Genomic DNA, 16,638 nt, shown 5'->3' with positions numbered 1-16,638 from the left:
TATAGTCTGTAGCATGTCAGCACAATGCTCAGTGCAAGCCACGGAGTGTCAAACATCACATTGCGTCACATTTAGCTTCTCCACGCACAAACGCACTTCCACCTGCTACTCTTGTGATTGATGGAGCTTCACGCCAAGGGGCTTCAAGGAAAGGTCATAGAAGCGCGCCCGCAGGCAGTCGAGGTCACATCCTCAGGTGGAAAGCTGCCACTTAATAGATGAGTGCAGCCAGGCGTGTGAAAGAGGACACGACGCTGTTTGGCCCGAGAGGAGCATGTAGACACTTGAGAACACTTGATTTACTGAGACAAACGGACTAGTACAATGCAACGTAAGCCAACTGTTATTAATAATAACAACAACAAAGTACCATATTTAAGTTATTGAACCACATGTTCTAGATTGATGGTCGATGCCAAGCTGCAAAAAATGTTGTGGCATTGAAGTTTGATGATGCTACATGAAACACTAAAAACTCAATCTGTCATTTATAGCTGACCCCTACTGGCAGAAATGTATAGATGCAATCTGTAGCTACCCCCACCGAATCATCTAACCGGGCACTTCACCCAAATTTCTGCAGTTTGGTTCAAACATGTCCTGCCATATGCGAACCGGCTGGTTCCACCCCTCGTCGTGATGACGCAGTGTACATTGTGGCACTATATTATACATAAGCTGTGTGACCCGTACATTGTGTCCCTTGGCCACATCATTGGGGCGCTGACAGGAAAACTGCTGGTTGCTTCCTCCTGCTGACCCGCTCGTTCTTGCAGCAGGCTTTCTCCTTTCCTTCCTGCCTTTGTGTCCAGACGAGGGTAGGAGGGTGAGGAAGGTACATTTTAGAGGGCGATGGCCAAATGATTACAGCCCAAAGAGCACAGACCAAGGAGCTTTATTGAACCGGGTTTGGGTGTGGTTCCTGTAACACAAAGTATATGAGCTCACACCATAGAAATGGGTCAGGGGGGGAAAAAAAAAACAAAAACTAACGCCCCCTCACTCCTTTGTAATACCATTAGATATACCTGCAGACTTCCTTTGAGTGGCAGTGCAGTGGTTCATTCGACTTTGGTGGCAGCTTGGCCACCCTGGATAGGATAAGTGGTATAAAAAACAACAACATTGCTGAATGGATGCTTCATGTGCCATCCTTATTTATAGAAATACTTAACATAGCACAAATAAAGGTCATTCTTTTAATATTTTTCGGATACTTTCACCCCTGCATGACCCTCCATGGGCTTGCACTGTTCACGTGACAAGCATGTCCAGCAGAGGAAGCGCATACCACAGACTGGCCTCTCTCATAGATGTATATGTTGCACAGACAAAAGCCCGAACATGATGGGAAGCAGATGCCAAATGATTTGGAATGACGTCTCCCCTCTGCTGCTGTACTGGTCGTCTTCCTGTCAGTCTGGTTTATTTCTAGTCGTTTAAAGATTGCATGGTGAATTGCCTCTGTTTGTACCAAGCAAAATGCCACTGGTATAACTACCCATACTCTAATATGTCCAAAATGGCGTACAACATTATTATATTACCGTTAGAGAAAAATAATGTAGAGGAATGTTATTCTGTCGACTGTATTTAAAGATGTCAAACATGAGTTTATTTACCATGCTGCAACATTTTCATTGGCTTTTCTATTCGTCATCCATCCAACCTGCCACCATCTGTTATAGTGAATGGTTTTCCGGTAAAGCGAATATCAAATCCAGTCAGAATCCTCAAATTCCTCCCACACATGGATACCCGTCATCACCCGCATGCAGGACAATGGCACCCAGAGGGGTTGACCCACACTTGATCTTTGGCTGCACCTCTCACCGCCACCACCACCACCCCTACCCAATCAATGTCACTCCTTGTTGGCAGGAGGTGGGCACACTTGTCAGGATGCATTGCAGTGTGGTGATGACTGCCGGGGAGTTCAAGCAAGGGACTAACTGTTTGGGTTATTGTTACAGAACGAGTGGGGCCGCATACTGATTGATCTTGCTGAAAGCAAGACGCAATCATGATTGATGCACCTGAAGAACTATATAGGAAAAGCTTACAAACTAACCTATGTAGCGCCAACTTAAGTCGAGATTCACATTATATTGTATTGCCATAATTGGAAACTTAGGGTTTAAGTGATAAGCGTCTTCCATTCAACACATCAGATTCAATTAAAAAAAAATAAAAAATTGGGGGGGGCGGGGTTGGGGTGCCATAGATGGGGCGGGTTAAACCAATTAAGTTGCCAGGCTGCACAATGCCTGGATTGACACTGAAAATATATTCAGGCACTTTTTTAAGTGTGTGAGCAGCCAAAGATGTGTGTGCGCTGCACAAGCTAATTTATAGAGCATGAAGGAAGAAGCATGGGTAGTGGGGTGGGGGGGATACTGCCTCAGAAAAGGTCCCATTGAGTTAGTACTATTCGCGTTAGGTTTACTTATCTGCGAGCAGGCAAATGAGTTAAGGCGCCCATTCAATTAGCATCTCATTACGACGCCATAGTTTCAATCTCCTGCAGGGAGTTCAAATCGTAGTACAGGAACTGACTTTTGTGTTTATCCTATGGAAAAACTAATGATGGCCTGAAAAATAATTTTTGAATAATAGATGTTTTTTTCTGGTCCTGGTTTTCATGTGAAGAAAAACATTTCTAATGATGCCACTTCTCACATCTCTTAAAACAGTTGTCTAACTTGCAGCCAGTAATGGTGGAAAAAGGCTTTCGTGTGCCTCTCAGTTGTTATTTTTCTCTCTTAATTGTGATTACTTTGGACAGTTCGTAGATCTGTCAGGACTTTTTGTGCTTAGTGCTTTCCATGTCGTAACATCATCATCCCATGTCACACTTGTGACTGGCAGTGAGAAGTGGAAACACAAACAGGCTGAGTCTGCCCTCTTTCATTTTTTTCACCCCCTCTGACTGCCCTCCTTTCCCTTTTCTTCCATATTTTGCTCTATTTCACTCGCTGCCTCCTGAGCCTGGTTAGAGCACTATTTTTTTTTTTTTAGAACCACTTCTGACCTCGTGTGGAGAGGAGATGGAACTGCAGTTGCATGTATATAGAGAGGCTGCAACTATTAGTCCAACAAATTAATAAACATGACATTCAGAGGTTTTTGGGGTTTTTTCCTTCCAAGTTTAGCTTTGCTGAAGGTCAACTGAATGACATTCTATCTGTATGTACCAATTACAACATTGCTAAAACAACTAATTGCATGCTGTAGGAACTTCTGGGAAATGTCTTGGAAATCCTGCCACGCTAAAAATGATGTTTTGGAGACTGGATTGTTTTGGAGTCCTTTGACAACAAAGGATTGCGTTATCATTCCAGCAGGGGAAAAAAAAAAGTTTGTAGACTAGGATGTTAAATTGACAAGGTGCATGGTACTAGGTCAGCACGCAAATTGACATTTCTGTGAAGAGGGAGCATATTGACAATGATGCACTCTGTACCTGAATAAACAAAAGAATACTAACTAATACTGTTTAAGGCCCCTTCTTCATTCAACTCTGAACATAACTGGTGTATAATATATACGTTAAAAAATGCTAATGGAACGTAAACTCAGTCATGCTCTAAATGCAGACTGGTCAATTAGTGGAGCGCCGAGTTCAAAGCAAACATGGTGAAGAAGCATTTAGCTGTTATGCTTCACGCAAATGCTACTTTCTATTTCTTTACTTTGATTTTAAACATATTCAACACTTTTGTTTGTAAATGCTTTTCAACATTGCACGTTTAATTAGGTGAAACACATTGAATTACCTTGTGTATGAAATATGCAATATAAATGAAGCCTACCCTAATATTAAACTTGACTTGTTTACACTTAGGATGTCGCTGCACAAATCCAGCTCTGAAGATGGATCTGGAGGTAATGGGTGTTAAGCCTGCCCTGTTCAAGAAGTTACAAAACTACGTGTTTGGATTAAGAATCTTATCAATATAATCTGTCCTCTCTTTAGGGAAATGGGACAACAAGAAAAAGAACAAGTCCTTCTGGCAGAATTTCCGTAAGCCCCAGCACAAGCCAGTCGTGCGACAGACTTCTAAAGGTGAGTGTATTGCGTTTTTTATTTTTATTTTTTCTGCTTTGAATCATAAGCCACCATCTATGTGTTTGACCCCACCCCCACTTTTTCTTCAGGTGAGGACATTGGCTACGTGGCCAGTGAGATCACCATGAGCGACGAAGAGCGCATCCAGCTGATGATGATGGTGAAAGAGAAGATGATCACCGTGGAAGAAGCGCTGGCTCGGGTAGGAACTTTCAAAGAACATTCTGCTACCTCCTTCCTTCAAAAAAAAAATCGCACTTTATGCGAGACTATTCACGAACTACCATCTTACTAAAATGACTCACTGTTACTAACTGTGACCAAAACCATGCATTGTTTACTTGTTCTTTTTATGTACACACAAACTCCAGACACTTGAGATTTTGAAAGTGTTTTTTGTTTTGTTTTGTTTTTTGTTTTTTTGGTGGGGGGGGGTTTGAGTGATTTATTGGAGTATGGTGTGCAGAAGTTGGTGTGTTGGAGGACTTATAGGTGCATAGTAGCTGGACATGGTGGATTCTCATTTGGCTTCCCCTCCCTTTTGATTTTGCCTTCACATTGATGCGAACTTCAACGAATGCCGCGTTCCCTTACTTCTTCCTCTTTTTCCTTCCCTTCCTCCTGTCACTCACCTCCTCAAATGCCTTGCTCATTGGCGCGTCAACCACCCAGCAGCATCTTGGTGCTGGATTGCTGTCCACAAGGTGGACCAACTTCATCTCTTAAAATTCTGTATTGGCTGGCATGAAGACATAAACCAATCAATGAGCAAGCTTTGTGGATTGTGTTTCCTCGTAGAATCACTGACCAACCAATCAGCATCACGTTGGTGTCTAATAGTATTGAAATTGATTGTTTAAAAAAAAAAAAAAAACCTGCATAAAGGGTGAGGTAAAGTACTGTGCAAACATCTTTGGCCACCAAATTGTTTTACCTCTTATTTAATGACAATATATGTATGATAAATACAATATTGCAAAGCAGAGCGCAGACTTCCACCAAGGCAGAACCTTTAACAAAAGTAATGAAATAAATTAAAAAAATTCTAGTGGAGCCATGATAGGTGATGAATGGTATAATAGACTGTTTTTAGACATGGTGAAGCAACGTGTTCGTTATTATTGAGGTTATTTTGAATAACTGTAAACAAAAGTATAACATAGATCACGAGGCAGCTCAGGGGCTATCGTGAATCCGAAAACCGTGTATGCTGCATTCCATGTTTGCTCTTTATAAGATCTCTTTATTTCATTTTTCCCACTGATACTTAACTATAGCATAGAAAGTAGTGTCTTAACAGTAGCGTTTCCATAATCTTGTAAACTGCGTAAGTGACTGCCGGCCAAAAAAGGTCAGAAATAACCAAGGGCTATTGGTGGCCAAAGACAGTAGTACAGTAGTATTTTTGCTCAAAAGAGCGGATGCTGCAAACCCGGTGCAGTAATTTGGCAAAAGAGCATAATTACTGACCACTAGATCCCTTTGAATGCACGCTGCAGCTGCCCGTGAGCACACGAGGAGCTCAGTGAGAGCGTGGCGGCCCCGCCCTCTACCTCTGCCTCTCTAAACTCTTCTTCCTCCACGTAGCTGAAGGAGTATGAGAGCAACAGACAGTCCGGCAGTACTGACACTGCAGAGGGGACTGACGGGTCTGCAGCCGGTCTCAGCCAGTCCTCAAACTGCAACGTAAGTACACCCCACCTCCCACTCGCTCCCTTCACCCTCGATCACCCGAAATCCCTTCACATTCTGTCCTCCACTACTCTACATTCAATATGTTGAACAGCCGAGTGTGATTCCCAAGGATAGACGTTTGTTCCCAGTGCATGTTTTCTTTTATACTATTTACAAAACCGCTCAGCTTCAATCTTGCCGATGCTCTTCCTCCTGCTGCCAATCCTTTCCTAGACTCCACCACCAATATGAACATATTGTACCTTTTCTCCACCATGTCATTTGGATCATTACATTTTGGTTTGGGGTTGTACGAACACATGTTGGTTACTTTGAGGTTTTAATCCATCAGGTTGATAATCTTGCAGGAATATTTTATTTTGGTCTCCAGTGAGTCATTTGTGGCTTCGCATGTGATAATAATGGATGTTGTGTTTTTGTTGTGGTTCCAATTAGGTGTGGGAATCCCCGAGAACATCCCAAATATGTATGTTTGTTAGCGTTGGCTTCTTGCTTAATGAAGGATGGCAAACATGCAGGCGGTGCCATTATGATTTTGGGGGGACTAAAGCAAAACTAAAGTTAATTTCCCCCAATGTGTATTTTTTATCCAGGTCAAAATGGGTTCTGAATTTATCAATACATCAATATTTATGTCTGATAAGTCCAAACTTGGTTATAAAACAAAACTGTGCAATGATCTTGTTTCCCTTGTATATGGTAAACTTTTGGAAATATGACACCTGGCAGCAGACAGAACAGTCACGTAATGCAAAATAAAAGCAAATATATAGACAAGAAGCAATGGTGCGCGGGTGGTGGTATGCATGGTGAGCAGAGAGAGAGAGAGAGAGGGGTGCGGTATTGCCAATGTGTTACATAGATAACCACAGACTAGTGAATTTGTGTGTGTGAGTGAAGAGTGGGCCAATTGACCGACAAAACAATTTGGTAGGATGTATTAATGAGGATGTAATCAGTTAAACAAAGCCTGCACTACACATCCTTTAAACAGGATCGGGGTTTGCTGTTGCAGACTTCTAAACTGTCCTGCTTTGTGGGACATCAACGAGCTGTTGGATTTTCAAGCGGCTGACTGAAACTGCCCAAACCACAGAACAATGTGGCCTTTTAACTATTAGTCATTAGTAATTGTTTTCTTTTTTTTGTGTGTGTGCATGTCTGTCTTGGTTGGCTTTTCTCATTTGTAATCTAGGTCACAGATGATTTTCATTAGCCTCACGCAGTATGGTATCATATGGGCGAAACGTGCAATTTAGCCCAGCGCGCCGACCCACTTTTTGCAGCAGGATGTGAGTTAATTCCAAAATCCAAGTTCCACATAAGTAATGTTTCTATTTTCTGCCGCTATTGAAAACACTGAGCGACATCCGATCTCCTTCAAGCGACTGAAAGCAAGCGGCTACTTTTAGCTTCTTGCTGTGAACGGTAAATAGTCTGTCTTGGCTTATTTTTATTGCCTAAACTAGCAGTTTGTGTACATTACCGAAAACGAAAGGTCATCTGGGGTCAGCAGTAATTGACTAATCTTTGTCGAAGATATTATGGGAAGTGTGGAAAATAGAGCGGCATGGGCCTTCGACCTGGAAATCAAAAGTACAGGAAGTGAAAACAAGTCAAATGTGAACATCTCAGATGTGGTTCGTGTGGTTTAAACTTCAAAGTTAATCGTTTAGTTCACATGCACCAAAGAGCCCTTCCTAAAACATCTGCTGGAATCATCTCACTTCCTGTCCAAAAACTGATCGATTGATTTTTGAAAAGCAAATGAAGTGTTACAGAAGAATTATTGCTTTGAGGATCATAAAGCATGACAGTGACGAGATGCAGAATCTAAAAACAGGCAAACAATAAAGCGGAAGGAAGTCTCACATTTGGCATCACTGCGTATTATTTTAACTCTTTCCGGGGCCTCCATGATGTCAACCGCTGCTTGAATGGAATTAAGGTCATTCCCAACAGACGTCTGTGCCTGCGTACTATATATGTAGACACGTCTGCACAGTGCACGCCTGTTTCTCCAGTCATTACGCTATATAATGACACGCTCGTTAATGCACCGCATTCATGCTGTCTTCACTCATGGGGCCGTCTTCCTTTTTGGCCATCTGAGCCACACATTCCAGGATGGGCCATTAGGGATGTGGGGGCCACGGCAGGGTCACGGGGGACTCAAATGCGGGGATTGTTCTCAGTGCACAACACACGCATTTCTCTGCTCCGAGTGCTTCATGGCACATCCCGACCGCCCCTTTATTCCGGAGATGAATCCAGCCTCGGTTTGCGCACGCGCCAGCGTGCAAACAAGCACTCGGATATGATTTTGGACCTTGCATTTGCATGGGTGACTCTGCTGAGTGGATTGTTATTGTGGGATACGAAGCCTCGATAGTCATAACAAACTGGTGAGTGTCAGTCAACAGCGAGAGCATGTTGGGACAGATGTAATCGTGTTTTTAAAAATGACCTTTGATTCGTGGCTTTCTTTGCGCATAAATGTTGTAGTTTGCATGGATTGGCTGCCTAAGCACAGACTTGAATGCCTGATCTCATCATGTCTTCATCCACCCACAACTGTCTTCTCTGTGCAGTTTGGATGTTTACGTTGGGGAGTGAAGTAGTCCTGGCCTTAGTCAAAACAGAGGTCGGAGGGTGCGTTTTTGTTATGTTTTTTGTTTTGACGATACTTGGATAAAACGCTGTTTAAATGCGCTTTGGCTGGGTTCTGTGCAAACGGCAAAGGCAGATAAATGCCAAATCTTATATTACGGCTCCGGGGGAAATGTAAAAGTTGAAGACCTCAGCGAGAATTGTGTGGTTTGCAAATAGAGACATTGGACGTTTGGTTTTGTGTGGTTTGTGAAAGGTTAAATGGCGCGTTGTTGGAGTAAGAGGAGTTTAGGAAAGGACTGCTGATGAATGTGTTTTCCAACTTGTCGGAGATTAATACGGTTTTACTAGACAGCGCTCGGAGGCGTTGGAAACTTGGAGTGTTGCTTAGGTGATGCGGTGCCATCGCGTATTTACGAAACATCACGTGTGCGTGCCTGCGAGTGCCTTCCAAGCCACAGTTGTTTACATCATCCTCGCCGTATGTCAGCTGCCACCGAGCCAGACTTGTGGTTAAAAGAAAAAGAAAAGAAAAAAAAGAAGCAGTTAAGTTATTTCTTCATGGCTCGTCAGCCTCTAGCAGCACGACTAGGCGGACTCGGACAGGCTCGCTCTGTCTATCATTTTATGCGCTTGAGCGTGCATGAGCTCTTTGTAAGACGCGTAGCCAACCTCGATGAACCGTAATGCGATATTGCCATGGAAACCATTGGAAACAAATGAAGCCGCTGGCACTTCGTGCCCGTGACCGGTGCTCCCTCTTCTAGGCAGCAATTATGCCAGTGCTTGGGTCGTCATCTTTGTCCCTTTCAAAGAGCAACAAATCAACAATTTAGTTGATCACGTATAATTCCATATCATTTTGATATATTGCTCTGTTATGTTGCTCACTGAAGCATTGAAACCTTATTAGATTGCATAATAGCAATCAGCAGTGGGAGCAACTAATGCCAATCAATGAGACCACATAGAGCCAGGGTTATTATAGTTTTGGAGTTTTCATTATAGTTAGTTTTTATTCTGTTTTTGAATTTTATTTTTTAAATTTAGTTAGTTTTAATTTGCTTTCAGTGTGGTTCTGTTAGTTAGAAAATATTAACTATTTAACACGATTAATTTGGTAATAATTGTAATCACCATTAGGACAATTATTAGTTTTTTTGGTACAGAACAAGAAAATGTTTCAACATGTAAGAATATTAAGGCAAACTTCTTTGAAACACGATAATTATGCATGTTCCTTTTGGACCAAACGATTTATTAAATTAGTCATTTTAAAATAAAAATAGGTGCAAATATATGCATTTAAACAACTCAAAATTGGTATTAACAATCTTTAATTTTTGTTTACGATTATGCTGATTTTGTAATTGTGGAGTGTAATAATTAAAATTATTATTAATGTATATTAGGATTGTAATTTGTCTCTGTGACTGAGAGACTAGCTTCACAGTTGTGCTTACATGAGTGATGAACCTTTTGGGAGCATCTCTTTTCAGCTCCACTGCTGCTTCACCAAGCATTTAAATGCAACGACCATAAATGGAGAGAAAACACTTGGTGGTGTCACCTATAATGGAGTGTCCTTGGCGCCCGTCACATCCCCCCCACCCTCCCCCAAGCGTAAACGTCCTCGGAAGGCGACACAGCCCCGCTGATCGTTCCACTGATTCATGTCGGGTCCATTCATTGTGCTTCCAGTCCGTTTTGTGGTGAATTAATTGTAGTCTCCGCAGTGTCTGGCCTGCATTTCTCACCACACTAACTTTGACTCCATCTTCAACAATGCTCCCATTGACGGCATGCAAGGATCACCAAATGTATTTGTCTCACTTTGCTGTTTTAATGCCAAATTCTTGTGCATCTGTGATTTTTATCACCTTCCATTTCTGCATTCTTTTGTGCGACATTCATCAGGCCTGCTTAAGAATACTGCCGTCCAGTGGAACGTCAACCCGCTTCCTCTCTCTCTCTCTTTATTGCAGCAATCTCGCGAACAATCCGACGACGAGCAATCGGAGGATTCGGTGAAGTTCAAGCGGCTCCACAAGCTGGTTAATTCCACCCGGCGGGTCAGGAAAAAGCTCATTAAGGTGGAGGAGTGCAAGAAGCATGGATCCGATGGTTTGTAAACTGTTAAGCAGAAAACATTTGGGAGCTGTCAGCAGTCTTACAGACATTCTGGGGCTCAGAAAAACAAACTATAAATCTTCCGCCGATTGATTTCTCTTCTGTTTTTCTTGTAGATTTCCTAAACGTAGAGTCAGTGCCCACCTGTGACGACAACGCAGCGTTGTACACGGGGGTCCTGAAGAAGCACTCGTTGCCCCAGGAGACCTCCCTCAGCCAGGACCAGCTCTCTGTGGATGGGGACACCGACAGCCTGACCACCTCTCCTTCCTCCAGTAGCTTGGACACCTGGTCCGGACACCGTCTGGTGAAGACCTTCAACAAGTCTTCCAGTACCCACGGCCTGATCCGCCCGCCCAGGAGAACCCCGGTGGGCTCGGTCCCCGGCGTCGGAGGTAGCGGCTCCTCCTTCTCGGAGCTGGATGGCTGCGGATTGGACGACGACGGGAAGTTGTCTCGCTCCACGACCGACGGCGAGATGCGGAAGGCCCTGAGCTCCATCTCCCACGGGGTAAGTAACAACGAGGCCCTGTACGCCTTTTACGGCCTCACCAAACCCCGCCCCAAAGCCCAATCCCGCCACCTCATCCCGCTGGACGATGACCTCTCTCAAGGCAGCCCCAAATATCACACCGCCACCCGGCACCATGGCGGCGGCTGGACGCTCAGAAAGCCCGACCCCAACTACTCGTACTCCACTAAACACCTTCTGTACCAGCGTTCGCGCAACACCAAGACCACGGCCTCCCCTCTGTGCGTCACCCCGTCCTCCCCCGCCCGCAGCGACATAGCCAAATCGAAAGGTTTCGGCGTGGGCGGGGGCTGGGTGTTCCCCTCCCGCCGGCTGCGGGGTCGCAGCGCAGTCAGTGAGCTGAACATCACCTACGTGGTAGAGCGGAGCCTGTACGGTCACCTCAACTGGGCCCAGCTGGTCCGCCCGGTCACCCTCAGCCGAGCTGAGCGGCGCTGTCTGTTGGAGGAGGACCGCGAGGCGGACAGGAAGTGGGCGGCCAGCGTGGACCGCTGCACCAAGCGCGTGCTCTTACGCATCCAGCAGAAGTCTGTGAGTTCAGACCGTGAGGTTCAAGTCGGCCGCCTCGTGTGATCGGGACTCGGCGTGCGTCAAAGCTGCAGAATAGCTTTTAGGAAAAACGAGCAGGGACGGCTGAAATGGTAAAATATCATTAGTGTTGTTTTTGAAGCTAGTGGATTGTTATGGAAACAGTGGAACCTCTAATGTTAACAATTTGATCTAATTCTTCCCATTTGAAACTTTCTACTCATGACAAAAAGAGTACAGTGTACCCCTGCATATTCATGATTTTTTTGAGGTGGGAGCCTATCTGCCATTATTTGCTAAAAAAAAAATACAAAAAAAAAAAAACTCGCCCGTTTATTGTATTCGTGCTCAGGTCAAAGTCCTTGTGGGCTTTTGATGCCAAAGAACCAAGTTGAAAGAAGAAGAGGCACTTCTTTAATAATGATAGTAATAGCAATTACAGTAACATCTTAACTAGAGGTGTCAAAAATAATCAATAATTGTATTAATTGACAACTATTTTGATCATTGATTAACGTAATATTCACTCTGGTTTCAGCTTAAGTATCTGATTTCTGTAATGGAATGATTATCGTTTCAAGGAAAATAAGACAACTGCTTTTGACAACTTTAAATTGTTTTCGAATTTGATTGACATTTGTCAAGAGTTTGAATTTTGAAGAGATTCCACTGTATCTTTCACAGACTTGACCTACAGGTTGTCTTTCTTCTATAAAGCTTTATAACTCAATATGAAAGGATCATGTTAGTGGTTTTATAGGTTATCTGAGTAAATGTCTTAATGTGACACACTGGTATGAGAGATTTACTTTCGCCACACTTGAATAGTAAAGCAATGAATGTTTATTTTATAAGTGTAATTTGAATGACTCCGAGGTTTTCAACAATTAGCACAGTGCAGATTACATTCAATCGAGGTGTTAAAAGTGAGGGGGGGGGGGGGGCTATCCTGCAGCTTCGATGCTACCTGAATCCTGTCGTGTACCAGTGAGGTCGTTCTCATCCAAGCAACTTTTTGGACTCCACTTTTTTCTGTTGTAGCTTTTTGTTTTTTTTTGAAAGGGGCCCGTGCCTCAATTTTAATTTTTCTGGATGGGTTGCTTCTTTCCTTGTAATTATCTCCAATTTTTTATTTTTTCAATCTTGGATGCATGTCCATTCCATCGAACATCGCCATCACATTATTCTTGGACGCCGCTTCAAACATGTTTGTTCTGCAAAAATCCTTCGCTGGGAAATCTGCAATGTGGCCCGCAGCTGTGGATGCTAAATACGCAAGAAGCCCATATCGCTTTTGAGGGATCTTCATGCTGGGGTTTGTGTTGAGATCAAGTGGGGTAATTTTAGAAGTGAATTTCAATGTGAGTGTGTGTCCTCATAGCTTTGGGAGGATCCATAAAAAAACAAAAACAAACAAATAGGTGCTAAGAGTGGATCTCCCTGTTGTTCTTTCATTTCATAGATTCCCATTAAAATCAAGAGTGAGAAAGAATTCCCTCATCAGAAACAAGTCTGAATGTTTCAAACACATAGTTGGGTCTGTGTGTATGTGTGTTCACATACCTAAGCCCCCTTTCTTTCTGCATGTCTCACAGTCCAAGCTCCACCAGCCGAGGGCGCCCTCAATGTGCGTTCAGTCCTTGAAGCGTTTTATGTGGCCACATCAAGAGACTCCATTTTGAGCCACATGTTGGAACCGATTTTTACGCTTTTTGGGCTCCACAAAACAGCTCATTCGCTTTGAAATTTTGAGAGAAAAAGCACATGAAATGTTCCATCACGTCCTCCGTCTCATGTGACATCATGTCCCCCCCAAACCATCATCCGTGTCACGCATGAATCACTGTGCCTTAAATCCCATCGTCCGGCGCGAATGAGGAACTGGTGTTAAAGTGGCTCTGATTTGTCTTTTGGCTCTGCCCCCTTCGCAGAGAACCTGCAGCTTCGGTGGCTTTGACCTGTCCAACCGATCCCTCCATGTGCTCAACACAAGCTCAGATGCTCATGTAAGTGTACAATGACAAGAACAGTATAGAAACATCATGTTAACTTTCATACTTAGCTTTCTGTATTCGTGATTCAACAGAATAAAGAGCAGGAGGCCATATACAGAGAGGTGGTCAAGTCCCCCGCGACTTCTCGGATCTCGCTGGGCAAGAAGGTCAAGTCGGTCAAGGAGACCATGAGGAAGCGCATGTCCAAGAAGTACAGCAGCTCTGTGTCTGAACAGGTAAGATATTTATTGAAATGTGGTCCTGTACACACTACACCAAGAAATGGTCTCCCCTTTTCTTTTCTTTTCACATTTTACAGGATGTTGTACTGTGTTAGCCACATCATGAGCCCGCAGAGTGAGTGAGTGTGTGGGTGGGTGGGAGTATTTGTGTTGGTTACAGAATAAACACAGCTTGGAAACGCTGGAATTGTCACTGCGGGATCCGGTTCTATTGGGTGTGTGCTTCTTGCAGAGCCCATTTGAGTGATGCAAGTCTCCCTTGGGCTTGCTCTCAAGGACCAGTTTGAGAGAATGTTTGTGTACACTCTTGCTTTCTCTGGCTGAAGTTTACTAGCCATTGCCGTCCACTCCTCCAGTGCTTACACTGACCGAGTCCTGCACTGTGGCCAAAGCGGTGGTCTCATCGCAACACCATGACCTACATTTCCAGGCCAGCGTCATGCAGCCGTTAATTGTGGGGAAAAAAAAAAAAAAAAAATAGAAATAAATGTGAATGCCCAGAGATATTTTTTGTAGACCACAGTGCCCCCTAGTGCATCACTGAAACGCACTTTTGTATTGTCTGTTTATGCTGCGTTGCAATGATGTCATTGTTTAACTACAAAAATAAGAATATCACAGTAAATATCACTTTATATGTGCCAATGAAATCATGTTAAGTATTTTTAAACATTTATCCTTTTCTTAAGTCTCAGCTGTTCGATCCCATTAAAATGACTTGGGAAGTACTTTATGAGGCATTGTGATTTAATGCAATACTTTAATCCAAAACGTTTATTAATGTAAAAAGTCACGATAACAATGCGTCTGTTATTGTAGCAGGCAGAGCAATGCATTACCATTACACTAAAGTACATTTAACTATTGCAAATATGAGTGTACATGCTGATGTTTTTATTTTTATTGTTACTACAAGGCCTGTCAAATCAAGTCACACTATATATATTTTTTTGCAAGTTTTTTATTTGTATTTGTATTTTCCACCTTCCAGTCAAGTCCAGATGGAACACCTGGTTCTCCACAGTCCCCTCAGCCTAACAGCGACTCCCTGGAGAAGCCCAAACTGAAGGCAGGAGGCTCAGTGGAAAGTCTCCGAAGTTCGCTGAGCGGACAAAGCTCAATGAGTAAGTTGTTTATTCTCAACTTTGCTCTTTGATTTGACTTTCCACATTCAATTAAATATTTCCATGCAGTCAGCAATAACGGTGCATGTCTCAAACAAGCCACTAGAGAGCGCTTGTAGCTCTTTGTTTTTTTGCCTCCTGCTTAGAACTTTTGGAGAACAGTCTGACCTCTCATGTTGTTTTGTTCACTTACAAGGGGATTATTTCAACCTGTCACATCTGTATGATCAAACACCGCTGTTTTCCAAGCCTGGGTTTAACTCTTGGTCGGTTCGGCCAGGGAACGTGCGGGCACGCTGGCAGGCATACGGTTATGATTATAAAATGGAACAGGAAGATGTTGAGAAGCACCTTTCTAAAAACAGTGAGGCACAAACTCAGATTTTCCAAGGATTTGTCTCAAATACGTAAAATCACTTTCATCTTGCCTAGAGAAATACGCTTTTTTTTTCTTTTCTTTTTTTTTTACAGCAAATTTACATCCGTTTGATCACAGTAAACGCTCGCTCATTCAGTTGCTCTAAATCGATTTCCGTGTTTGCGTCCAGGCGGTCAGACGGTGAGCACCACCGACTCCTCGGCCAGCAACAGAGAAAGCGTCAAATCGGAGGACGGCGACGACGAGGAGCCGCCGTACCGAGGACCGTTCTGCGGTCGTGCGCGAGTGCACACGGACTTCACGCCGAGCCCCTACGACTCGGACTCTCTCAAATTGAAGGTGACAAAGCCCCCTCACAGATTCACTGCTTTTCTACAGACAGCTTAAGAGTTCATTTGTGAGATGACTTGAATGGAATCAGATTGTCTTGTTGAACAAACTGACTTTATGGGATGCGTAATGTACCTTACTCATAGTGTCAGTAATTAAATGTACTCATCTCAACTTATAGTGAAAAGGCTGTTTTAAAGACATAGCGCCTTTGCTATGCAAAAGTATTCAAATGTGTTGAATTGCACTTGAGGATGTCAGCAGCACATTGCTATGACTGATGGCATTCTCGTCCTTCAGCGTGGCGACGTGATCGACATCATCAGCAAGCCGCCCATGGGCACCTGGATGGGCCTGCTCAACAACAAGGTGGGCACCTTCAAGTTCATCTACGTGGACGTGCTGTGTGAGGAGGAAGAGAAGCCGAAGCGGCCGGTGCGGCGGCGGAGGAAGGGCCGACCACCCAAGCCGACATCCGTGGAGGAGCTCCTGGAACGCGTCAACCTCAAGGTGGGAAAACACCACCTGCCAAAGCCAAATAGTGGCCCCAAATATTTGACATGGCATCCTCACATAGGTCATGGGAACAAATCGTAAAAGAAAACATTGTTTCAGATAAATTGAAAGAAATTACAGACAAGCGGAGCTAAATTTAGCGCAGGAAATTACAGGCTACGTTTTTCACGTAAACATTCACACCCACTCGGTCACAACCACATTTAACCTCCATCTTTCATCCAAATCCAAATGGTGCGGTAAAAGGTGAGCCGGGCCTACAAACAGGCTGTTTCAATCTTGCCTACACCGCTGGATCGTAGTCACGCTAACATTTCCAGCTCATGTTCAGATACGTGAAATGAGGACATTTTTTTTCAAACATTTGCACTGTGATAACTAGTAGCTACATATACAGTCCCGCAGTGTGTAATATCCATACATTAACACTATAAAACTACTGTATTTCTGTCTATAATTAAATTACAACGCAATCCAATTTTTCTTTAT

General features: G+C 43.6%; 2 protein-coding genes across 12 annotated transcripts in view; one reads left to right on the top strand and one right to left on the bottom strand.

The window, feature by feature from the left end:
• The window catches only part of sash1a (SAM and SH3 domain containing 1a), a 143,546-nt gene that overhangs the window by 111,952 nt on the left and 14,956 nt on the right, over window positions 1-16,638 (top strand). For 4 of the 10 annotated variants that reach the window (XM_077509879.1, XM_077509878.1, XM_077509881.1 and 1 more), the window contains exons 5-15: window positions 3,845-3,885; window positions 3,977-4,066; window positions 4,159-4,271; window positions 5,657-5,755; window positions 10,360-10,498; window positions 10,621-11,015; window positions 13,496-13,570; window positions 13,651-13,794; window positions 14,792-14,924; window positions 15,473-15,642; window positions 15,934-16,143. In XM_077509879.1, coding sequence (XP_077366005.1) covers window positions 3,845-3,885; window positions 3,977-4,066; window positions 4,159-4,271; window positions 5,657-5,755; window positions 10,360-10,498; window positions 10,621-11,015; window positions 13,496-13,570; window positions 13,651-13,794; window positions 14,792-14,924; window positions 15,473-15,642; window positions 15,934-16,143 — 1,609 coding nt within the window. Of the gene's footprint in view, window positions 1-3,844; window positions 3,886-3,976; window positions 4,067-4,158; window positions 4,272-5,656; window positions 5,756-10,359; window positions 10,499-10,620; window positions 11,568-13,495; window positions 13,571-13,650; window positions 13,795-14,791; window positions 14,925-15,472; window positions 15,643-15,933; window positions 16,144-16,638 lie in introns of all 10 variants that reach the window. The other 6 variants (XM_077509877.1, XM_077509876.1, XM_077509882.1 and 3 more) reach the window with 2 other exon arrangements.
• Window positions 14,616-16,638, bottom strand: part of LOC144009934 (uncharacterized) — a 52,477-nt gene continuing 50,454 nt past the window's right edge. For both annotated transcript variants that reach the window (XR_013281100.1, XR_013281099.1), the window contains exon 7: window positions 14,616-16,158. The gene's annotated coding sequence lies outside the window, so the exon portion shown is untranslated. The remainder of the gene's footprint in view (window positions 16,159-16,638) is intronic.

The sequence above is a fragment of the Festucalex cinctus genome, chromosome 21, assembly GCF_051991245.1.
Source record: "Festucalex cinctus isolate MCC-2025b chromosome 21, RoL_Fcin_1.0, whole genome shotgun sequence".
Lineage (NCBI taxonomy): Eukaryota > Metazoa > Chordata > Actinopteri > Syngnathiformes > Syngnathidae > Festucalex > Festucalex cinctus.
Note: the sequence above shows the minus strand (reverse complement) of the source record. Positions and strands in the feature narration are given on the sequence as shown.